Raw genomic sequence first — 11481 nt, forward strand, 5'->3', positions numbered from 1 at the left:
CTTGACAAAAAGGTGATCGACCTACCTGAGTGCAAACGGCCGGAAGAGATGAACCGTACTGACAGTCCAAGGTACTGTAAATTCCACCGCTTCATTGGTCATCCGACGGAAAAGTGCTTTGTGCTAAAAGATCTCATCATGAAGTTAGCTCAGAAAGGGATCATCGAGCTAGATCTTAATGATGTGGTGAAGTCAAACTATACCACCGTCACTTCTGGCTCTTTGAACTCAAAATCTTCACCTCAACCGCTGGGGGCATGCTCCAAAACCATGTCAGTCACGTCAAGTGAAGTTGAAGGATGGACTTATGTCACTCCAAAGAAAATGCACAAGAAACATAGGTCTCCTCCACAAGTTCACCAATCGGAAAGGGGGCAAAGCAGCTACCGTCAACCTTCAAAGCTACATGAAAGTGTTGAGGATGAGGAAATTATGACACAAAGATCGTCCGTTGCCATCACAATGCGCGATTTCTTCCCCAAAGACTTCTTCAATCACTCGGTCAAGACTCCTTGCTATGAAGATTGCAAGGAATGCCTCTCTAAGATCGTTTGACAAATTCAACAAACGCTCCTCGTTCGCACGAGCCTAAAAGGCGACAACCAACGCTCCTGGTCCGCATGAGCATAAAAGGCAACAACCAAAGCTCCTCGTTCGCACGAGCCTAAAAGGTGACAAAAAACGCTCCTTGCCTGCACGAGCTGAAACTGCAAATGGCACCAAGCTCCTTGCCTGCACGAGTTGAAACTGCAAATGGCACCAAGCTCCTTGCCTGCACGAGCTGAAACTGCAAACGGCACCAAAACGCTCCTTGCCTGCACGAGTTGAAACTGCAAACGGCACCAAACGCTCCTTGCCTGCACGAGCTGAAACTGCAAACGGCACCAAAACGCTCCTTGCCTGCACGAGCTGAAACTGCAAATGGCACCAAGCTCCTTGCCTGCACGAGCTGAAACTGCAAACGGCACCAAAACGCTCCTTGCCTGCACGAGTTGAAACTGCAAACGGCACCAAACGCTCCTTGCCTGCACGAGCTGAAACTGCAAACGGCACCAAAACGCTCATTGCCTGCACGAGCTGAAACTGCAAACGGCACCAAACGCTCCTGGTCCGCAAGAGCATAAACTGTGTACGGCAAAATCATCAAAAAAAAAAAAAAAAAAAATCATCACTCATTTGAACTACGTCATGACTTGATCCCTCCTCAACCAAGGGTACGTAGGCAACTTGAAACTTCAAAACTTCAAGTACAGTCACATCATCAAAAAAAAAAAAAAAAAAAAAAAAAAAAAAAAAAAAAAAGAGATGGAGCTTTCATAAAGGTTGTTCACGTGAAGCCCCACTACTTGGGAAAACTACAGAAGCGGGAGGCATCAAAGAAGAGGCCTCAATACTTGGTGGAACGCTAGATGAGCTAGGAAAAAGGTGCCTCTGGAAAAAAGCAGCAAGCCTTTGACGGTCACTTTGACGGTCACTTTGAATTCGACCACTGGATTCTTGCAGCTCATCAAGCTTCCTCTTCATGCCCGTCGAATAGTTATTTGCAAGCACATGCAAACTTCTATTCTCGTGCTTAAGCTGTTTGATCTCTTGCTTAAGAGTTTCCACCTCCGCCATCAATGATTCCACTTGGCGGGATCGAGCAAGTAGGCGTTGGCCCATGTTGGACACAGAGCCTGCGCACTGAACACTGAGAGTTAGGGACTCTTGAACGGCCAACTCATCGGACCGTTCTGAAAGCAGCCTACTATCTTTTGGAGTGAGGAAGTTCCTAGCTACTATCGTAGCTGTTGTTGCGTCCTTCATCACAGAATCTTCACCTGTCAAAGGGCCATTAGAAGATAAGAAAGAAGGGCACCATACATTTACCTGACGCGGCGCACTCGGATCACTGCTGAGACTCAAATCTAAGCAAATGTTAGACGGGTTAGCCATTGTCAAAAGGTTAAAAGAGAAAGGTGGATGGAGTAAAATCAGAAAGGGCCGAAGACGATTTTCACAAACGGGCGATCTTCAAAGTGTGCATGTTGGAGGTAATCGATACCTCTATAAAAAGCCAAGGCGACACGACCACCGATTCAAAAAATCGGATTTTCCTGCGTGAAGTTCGGCGACGCTTTCGCGGCTTTTCAGATAACGCGTTCAACTTTGTCAAAAGATCTCTGACAAAGTTGAAAACACGTGAAGGTTATCATCCCAACTACGCGCCTTTGCCAACAAGCGTGGTGACAGAGCCGCACCCGTGACTACTTTTTCGAAGAGGCACTCGCTCAGAAATCGAAGAGACGCTTGTTAAAAAAATCGAAGAGACGTTTGTCGACAAGGGTAAAAGAACATAACCACCACTTGCTATTGGGAAATCCCTATATATGTCGACCTTCATCTTTTATGGCAAGGCAGACCTGAAAAAAAAAAATGCCCAACTCTTCCTCACCTCTGAAGGCGCACTCCCAGCAAAGCCTTTCGAAATACTCAATTTTTTCTTCTTCCCCAAAGAAGATACCAGATGCCTGGAGTACAGATGACCCAGGAGGAAACGGTAGATTGAAGTATGTGGAGACAAGCACAACAAATACATGTGCTGATCCATTCGCCGCTTCTTCAAAAGCAAAGGTATCTCATATCATCAAGGGCGAAAGCAAAGGTATCTCATATCATGCTTTTTCCCTGTCTTTTCCTTTGCCCTTGTTCTCACCTGCCAAGACAAGGACAGAGAAAGCAATATGTCGGAACCTCCACTCAAACTTGCGCTGCCACCAAGAAGTGAGGGTCCATTTAAATGCAAGGTTTGCATTCAACTCCTGCATCAGAGGACAAATACTACAAGAGAAGATGCCACACCTGCATAAGGAAATACCACTTCTGCAAAGGGGAGCAAGTAAGGCAAGTAAAAATGATACATCGAAGCATGTGGAGACAAGCACAACAAATATATATGCTGATTCATTCGCTGCTTCTTCGAAAGCAAAGGTATCTCATATCATGCCTTCTCCATGTCCTTTCCTTTGTCCTTGTTCTTACTCGCATGGCAAAGTGAAAGAGAGCCATCAGCCGGCACTTGGAGTCAGTCTTCCGATCTGGAACCGACTACCTGGAATTTGTTCCCTAGTTGCTTACCTAGCGTTGTTCTCGAGTAGTCATCTTCAACGGTTGATACACTTCCAGAGAAGAGACCACATCTGCTTGGAGAACAGCTAAGATGAGTGACAATGAAACATCAATCTTGTGGATAGTCAGCAAACGCAACAACTGCATATGCTGAGTTATCCTCTAACCCTCTTCAATACGAATTGGAAAGATTGAACAAAGAAACAGGTCATCACCTCCACCTCGTGCTTGCCTGCCATGTGTCTGAATCCTGAAACCGCTCATGGTCCTATTTTCACTCAAGATCAAGCCTCGATGGCCCTTGAAGAAATCACAAGCCCGATTCAAAATCAAGTGTTCTCCACCCTTGAATCAAATTCAACTCCAGATAAAAGGAGTAAGTTCAGACCTTCGGGGGAGACCAAAAGAATTTGCTGCCCAATTCAAGAGTAGCACAAAGGAAAATCAACGATTGGAGGAAACCAGAAAATCTTCCAGTCGAACTCAAGATCAAGCCTCGATGGCCCTTGAAGAAATTTGCTGCCCAGTTCAAGAGTAGCACAAAGGAAAATCAACGATTGGAGGAAACCAGAAAATCTTCCAGTCGAACTCAAGATCAAGCCTCAATGGCCCTTGAAAAAAATTTCCTGCTGCCCAGTTCAAGAGTAGCACAAAGGAAAATCAACGATTGGAGGAAACCAGAAAATCTTCCAGTCGAACTCAAGATCAAGCCTCAATGGCCCTTGAAAAAATTTCCTGCTGCCCAGTTCAAGAGTAGCACAAAGGAAAATCAACGATTGGAGGAAACCAGAAAATCTTCCAGTCGAACTCAAGATCAAGCTTCAATGGCCCTTGAAAAAAAAATTTCCTGCTGCCCAGTTCAAGAGTAGCACAAAGGAAAATCAACGATTGGAGGAAACCAGAAAATCTTCCAGTCGAACTCAAGATCAAGCCTCAATGGCCCTTGAAAAAAAAATTTCCTGCTGCCCAGTTCAAGAGTAGCACAAAGGAAAATCGACGATTGGAGGAAACCAGAAAATCTTCCAGTCGAACTCAAGATCAAGCCTCAATGGCCCTTGAAAAAATTTCCTGCTGCCCAGTTCAAGAGTAGCACAAAGGAAAATCAACGATTGGAGGAAACCAGAAAATCTTCCAGTCGAACTCAAGATCAAGCCTCGATGGCCCTTGAAAAAATTTCCTGCTGCCCAGTTCAAGAGTAGCACAAAGGAAAATCAACGATTGAAGGAAACCAGAAAATCTTCCAGTCAAACTCAAGATCAAGCCTCAATGGCCCTTGAAGAAATTTCCAGCCCAATTCAAGATCAAGCCTCGACGGCCCTTGGGTTGACATCTACATTAAGGGACTTCAAAACGCATCTTCTACACGTGACAAGCACATGTCTACGACGCGCCTTGAAGTGGGGGCATTTGTAGACATCGAAATTTCAGTAAAACAAATGTTCACCAATGCATTAAAGTTTTGACGTGTCAAGGCATACATGGCATACGCCACGTGTTGTACAAATTGTACACATGGCGTGTGACTCAACAAAATAGGAAGAAATACCCTTGAAGGATTAAACAAGTTTTTCTTCTCATTTTGGGCAATGACAAGGCAAGTACATTTCAATCCATTGAGGATCAAAACAAGTTTTTCTTCTCATGTTGGGCAATGACAAGGCAAACACACTTCAATCCATTACGGATCAAAGCAAGTTTTTCTCATTTGGGCAATGACAAAGCATACACACTTCAAGTTTAAAATGGTGTTAAGTGGGAAATTAGGCCATAAGTTAGACCACTTCAAGTTTAAAATGGTATTAAGTGGGAAATTAGGCCATAAGTTACACCACTTCAAGTTTAAAATGGTATTAAGTGGGAAATTAGGCCATAAGTTACACCACTTCAATTTCAATATTGCATTAAGTGGGAAAATTAGGCAATGGTGCTTGGAAAGGAAAAAAATATTTTGTGGTGGTGATTCATTCTCAAAGCCTATAAATAGGCTTCTCCATCAAGGTATCAAGCATCAAGGAATTCACAAATACATTTCTCTACTCCAAAATTAGAAGAGAATTCCCCAAATCCTTGAAGCTTTGAAACTCCAAAGCTTCCAACCATCCAAATTCCCAAGAATTCCGAAGGATCAAGAAAGCTTTCTTCGTTCTTCGTTAAATCCTCTTTCAAGATCAAGCCCCGACGGCCCTTGAAGAAAGTGTTCATCCGTTCATCCTAAGCATAAGCCCCCAACGGCCCTTTGGATCAACAACCTCAACAAATCCACACATCCAATCGTTCTTCAAGATTAAGCCCAAAAGCCCTTGAAGATCCGCTCATCCATCAACCTTCAAGATCAAGCCCAAAAGCCCTTGAAGAAATCCACACAACCATTATTCAAGATCAAGCCCCGACGGCCCTTGAAGAAAGTGTTCATCGTTCATCTTAAGATCAAGCCCCAACGGCCCCTTGGATCAACAACACAAACAAATCCACACATCCAATCGTTCTTCAAGACTAAGCCCAAAAACCCCTTGAAGATCTGCTCATCCATCAACCTTCAAGATCAAGCCCAAAAGCCCTTGAAGAAATCCACACAACCATTATTCAAGATCAAGCCCCGACGGCCCTTGAAGAAAGTGTTCATCGTTCATCTTAAGATCAAGCCCCAACGGCCCCTTGGATCAACAACACAAACAAATCCACACATCCAATCGTTCTTCAAGACTAAGCCCAAAAACCCCTTGAAGATCTGCTCATCCATCAACCTTCAAGATCAAGCCCAAAATCCCCTTGAAGAAATCCATACACCCATTCTTCAAGATCAAGCCCAACGCCCCCTTGAAGATCCGTTCATCAACTGTTCATCCTTAGATCAAGCCCCGACGGCCCTTTGGATCAACAACTCGTCCACAAACCTACACCCTACGAAGATAGAATCAGAGGACCAAATTTGAGAAAGATCGTAACCCCAAAATCATAAACACAAAAATATTATTTTGTACACGTTATTCTGGTTTCTTGTTTCAAGGAATCTTTCGTGTTCACAAAGTGTTCTTTGAGTTTTCAACGAAGGACTAAAGTACATCGAAGAACAAAATGTCTGGTTCTAGAGCTGATCTTCAAGCTCCAATCTTCACTAGTGTCAGCTTGAAATTTGGTGCATTAGAATGAAGACCATCTTTAAATCCCACAATCTATGGGGTTTTGTTGAAAATGGGTATAAACGTCCCTCATATGAGAAGCAAATGGATGAGAAGCAGCTAATTGTTGCATAGGATCTTATTTCTAGGGATGCAAAAGCTCTGGGGTTGATTCAAAGTACAATGAGTGATGAAATATCCCCCAGAATTGCAAATGAGGAGATAGCTAAGGATGCTTGCGATGTACTAAAGCAGGAGTTCAAAGGTGAAATTGGTACCAGGTAAAATATCCTGCAATTATAAACTAAACTGTGATGGATTGACTAGCCAAACCAACTTATCAACTAAGTATAGATTCATTAATTAAACACATACAAATCCAATGAATAAACTTAGTTTGCTACAAGTTAACCTAGTCAACAATAATACAGTTCTTATTTCATAATAATGCGGTGCAAACTTGAGCACAAACCCACATCAAATAATGGATTATATAACGCGTGAAACATATGATAATAAACTAGATATGTGGGCAAGTACAAACTAAGAAGAACGCAAAGAAGTTAAACTCTGAAAGGTTGGCTTGTTAGAGAACTAGTCAGCTATATATGAATTTCTCAGTTACGAGAATCACAATTCCAAGAATTAAACTTAATAGACTAGTACGTTCGACTGGTCAATAACTACCCAGATATCTCTTACGAGCAAATCACAAGCAAGAACAGATTCACAAATCAGTTCACTTCTCAAACAACAATTATAGCTTGAGATATTCACTAGTAATTTGCTAGATATGCATGCAAGTTATGAAGAAGTAAACACAACAAGTTTTGACCGGAAAAACCCCTAACTGGGTTACAAAATTGGGGACTTCACATAGTCCAATCCACTAGTGCAAATAAGCTTCATACAAAGTACCACAACAAGCTTAATTCCTAAATCTATTCTAACGAACAGCTTTATACCTATGTGCAGCCTTATTTGCGTGAGGTGGAGAAGTCTTCAGTCTTCACAAGAGAGCATCTCCATCCCTTGAGCTCATTTCCTTGTGGCACTGAGACCAACACAATCTATGTAGGATGATATGATATGTGGATTCAAATGATCACAAGTCAGTTTCTCTAGTTTAACAATTGAAGGAAGAAGAAACTAACTTAGAATCCAAACAAAGGTCTTTATGAAGATTTGAAACTAAGATCTAGATCATGGACAATGCAATCCTTTTTTAGAGATTATGTGGGTGAGTTAGCACAAGATATAAGACATCAAAAAGTGTATGTAGCTAGGATTTCACAGAAACAAGAATTAGAGGCTTGAAGAGCTTACGCCACTCTCTTGAAAATGCAATTTATCTAACCCAGAACAAATGAGCTTCTAAGAAGATTTAAGCAAGCATTTTCATGGATAGTTTTATAAATATTCAATGAAGAACTTTACATAGAAAATGCTTGATGCTCCTAGGAGATCTGAGTTGGAGAGAAAAAAAATAAAGACACTGTCTAAACAAAAAATAATAAAAAAAATCTTTCGCACCAAGGAGGAAATGAAATCCTCCAACCCTATTAAACAAAAACTTTTGATTGTTGTAGACAAGAGTACAAAAAGACACTCGTCAAATGTAAAAGTAATATGAGCAAATCAATGGTGAAAAACTTAACCCGTATAAAACGTGTCAGTCAGTCCATGTGGGCTGCCTTAAATTGCATGCCCAGAAAGCATGAAAACAACGAGTAATTACAAGACAACTTCACTAGTAAGAATGCATAAGAATTTAAACATGAAATGTATATGCATGTACAAACCGTACTTGAGTTGAGGCAACACTATTTGCACTTTGATCTTCCATAACCCAGACTTTAGAACCAAGTATACTAAAGTCTAATATAAGGAATATTGATCTAAAGAGCATGTGTGGTACATAATTACAAGATTGACAAGGAAAGCCAAAACAACTAAGTCTAGACTTTACAAAAGGTGATTCTCAAGTCATGGCAGTGAAATTACAAGGTATACATCATGATTTTGAGTATGCTAGAATGACGAATAATGAATCTCTATCTGATTACTTGGCCAGATTGTTTGCTTTAGTAAAGCAAATGAAGATGTATGGTGAAGAACTGTCAAATAAGAGGATTGTAGAGAGTTTGCTAATTAGTTTATCTATGATGAACAAAGAAAATCACTGAAATACATCCCAATGAGGTAGTGCTACACTCAAGGGATTTGAACAAAGGTTGATTAGGCATTCTGAGGATAATGAAGTGTCTGAAAGGGCTTTCAGCAGCCTTAGTTTCAAAGGAAAATCAGGTTCACATGCTGGTGGATATATTAGTAGCATAGGAAACCAGACGGTGTTGTAAAGTAAAAATTGTGCCTAGGTTTTCAAGTATTGAACTCCGGATTTTGATTCGAGACCACGTATTTCTTTTGATTTGAATTTGGAATCTAATTCCGGATAATTTCAATACTCATTCTAGGTAAGTAAACATCGTAACAAAAATGAACTCTACTTTGGGAAGCTTAAACTGAGTTTTACTGTTCACACTATTTCGAACAAAGTTTATAAGCCTTGGATGTCCACGTGAGAAAACAACAATGTTTATACACAGAATTACTATAAAAATTGAATATTAATGTGATAGGGCAAATAGATGCTCAAATTATACACGAATAAGCAACGATCACCATGGTACTTTTTATCGACCTTTTCAATGAAGTATCCACTAAAATGTATACAAGTTACTAAGGTGATATGTTCACCCTTTTGAAGATGTTTTTGCGGCAAGATGAACAAGCGCTCGCTTGTGGTAAGTGGTACGAAGCTTCTTGTACTTTTCCACAAAAGCCCCGAGATCAACCTCCTTGTCGAGGAGCTGCTGGTGCAGAGCTTCAGATTCCTCCTCCGTTGTATTCATCGATTCTGCATGCACGGAAAAAAAATTTCATATACCAAAAAAATTGATTGTGATTCATGCATGCATGATATTGATGACTAATAAGGCACACAAGAATACTGAGTTACTGTACAGTTTCATATTATCGTTACTACATGCCTTGAAGCCTTTGAAGAAGAGAAGACGGGGAACATAGCTTCAACGTTTCTTCTTTCTTTCTCTCGAGTTCATTTAGCCTCTCCTGAGCAGCAGCCAACTCTGTTGTTCTAATTATTCTGCACTGTGACCACAAAAGATAAAGGAGAAAAAGATACAAGATCAAAAACAACGATTTTGCTACTACTGTGAGAAGCAAGACATTGGCAAAAGCTTACCTGGTTTCTAAGTTCCACCATCTGCGGTTCTTTTTCCAAGTTTTCCCCTGTTTTATAAAATAAAATTATAATTTGTTTTCCCATGTATAATCCAATAGCAGGAGACAAATATAATTAAAATAGGCCAGATACTGAAACAGAGAACTCACTGGATAACTGCAGTGTTTCCCTCCGTAGCTCCTCTCTTAGCTGATGTGGTCAGTAGAAGAAACAAAAAGAAAGAACAGAATAAAGATATGTCCGGAAACTAAAGTATTCGAACAAAGAAACTCAACATCATGTTAATAGCTTGTTAGGAGACCAACTTCCAATCCAAGTATAAATATGGTGTAGCCCCAAAGCAAGACAGAAATTACAGTTCATTAAGAGCTTGCTAAATTAAAAAGTGTTGAGTCTACTAAGATCAATGTGCGGGTGTGCATCAGCAGTTGAACCTTAAACAGAAAGGGTACGACAGAAAAAGTGAAGTTCAAACTTACATCATTTTGAATTTTGACCTGATCGAGCGAAAGAAAAAATTGCTGGTATGCATTCTTGTCAGACAAAAGCTTCCGTAGGTCCTCAACACTGATCACATTAATAGGGAAAACATAATGATTAGTTACTAGTTATTTGACAAAAATTTGATAAGAATTACATATGATCTGGGAGAGTTATATCTGCCATACTCGAGATACTAAGACGTAAACCAAAAAACTAAGAGTTACATAGCATTATAAATGTTTTTGAGAACATGAATCTCTCAATCATATACATTAAGAAATAACAAATTCACTTACTGGACAACATTTCATTGGACAAATATGCTCTTTCAAAGGTTGATTAAAACAATGATTGAGTAAACAGATCCTATCTTGATAGGTAAAATGTAATCTCTAAGCTTGGGCTTACGCCTAAAGTAAATACAAATTTCTTTTTTCTCGTATTCAGTCACCAACTTCTTTTCAACATTCTTCAGTATATCTAACAGTTCTGAGTTTTGTTTTTACAAGAACGAGTTCAAACAAAACTACCAACTACCCTAGACAAACAACAAGTACAGTTAAAATTCACTCCACAATCATCTCCAATTTTTAATGTACAATCTGAAACAAAAGAAGTGACAAGTTGATATGTAACAACCGATAAATGAGGTGTGCTATAGCTAAGAACATTGTTGATCAGCTCCGAAACAGAAAAATCATCATTACTATGTAATCATGAGATTCCGACAGCACCATTATCCTTACCTCTTGTCCTTCAGAACGGAAATAACAGCGGCAGCTTCGGCGGGAGAAACATGTAACGCCGACTGTGCCCTTTCTGTTGGCCTTTGGTAACTCATACTGCTAGACGAGGTGCTACTCGGCGTCCCAGGGCGAGAAGAAGTCGGAGAACTAACTACAGATGGAGGGTACCATGACTGTGAAGGAGTACCAACCTCCGGACGCGGCTGAGTAGGTTCCTCCTGAGATCCCCTGTGGACGTAAACACGGTTAGAAACTTAGACCTTCAGCCTCTCCAACACGCATCACCAATCAAATTACTGGATTACGAAAGCTCCAACGGAAAGCTCCAATTTCCGCTAATGATTTTACAAACCGATTCCACTAACAAAACCCATCAATTCGCAGAACAAATTGGGGATTTTGACACCGACCCATTAACGAAAACGCCGTAAAATCAATCACCGGAATCAGAATTTAACCCTAGGATTAACGGAGCTACGGTTCAAATTTAAAACCCTAAATTACACCGAGAAGAGAAGAATTACCAGAACTTGAACATGGACATGGCTTTGGGAGAGCTTGAGGACTCCGATCAATCAAGCTGGGTACGGAATGGAATCGAATCGAATCGACGAAAAGATTGAACTGGATGGACGAGGAGGAGGAGGAATTTGGAAGCTTAAACAGTCCAGTTACGTTCGAGAGAAAATTCAAAGGGTTACGCCTCCGACGATTTTGTATTTCGCGCGTGGCTTTGTGCAAGTGGTCGAAAACGTGT

General features: G+C 40.8%; 1 protein-coding gene across 1 annotated transcript; it reads right to left on the reverse strand.

Moving 5' to 3' along the window:
* Positions 1–8757: 8757 nt before the first annotated feature.
* LOC137713188 (vacuolar protein-sorting-associated protein 37 homolog 1-like) lies at positions 8758–11481 on the reverse strand. Its single transcript, XM_068452456.1, has 7 exons — positions 11249–11481; positions 10725–10952; positions 9975–10062; positions 9645–9684; positions 9496–9542; positions 9281–9401; positions 8758–9147 (listed from the first exon to the last, which is right to left on the reverse strand). The coding sequence occupies exons 1-7, from the start codon at positions 11266–11268 to the stop codon at positions 8984–8986; spliced, it is 708 nt and encodes a 235-aa protein (XP_068308557.1). The 5' UTR covers positions 11269–11481; the 3' UTR covers positions 8758–8983.

This window comes from Pyrus communis, chromosome 13 (assembly GCF_963583255.1).
Source record: "Pyrus communis chromosome 13, drPyrComm1.1, whole genome shotgun sequence".
In the NCBI taxonomy this organism is placed as follows: Eukaryota; Viridiplantae; Streptophyta; class Magnoliopsida; order Rosales; family Rosaceae; genus Pyrus; species Pyrus communis.

Excerpts from the sequence above, each read along its gene's own strand:
- LOC137713188 (XM_068452456.1), bottom strand. The coding sequence starts at position 11,268 with ATGTCCATGTTCAAGTTCTG. Across the intron at positions 9,685-9,974 it reads AGGTCAAAATTCAAAATGAT|CTAAGAGAGGAGCTACGGAG; the intron begins GTAAGTTTGAAC and ends TGACCACATCAG. Across the intron at positions 9,402-9,495 it reads TGGTGGAACTTAGAAACCAG|TGCAGAATAATTAGAACAAC; the intron begins GTAAGCTTTTGC and ends TTGTGGTCACAG.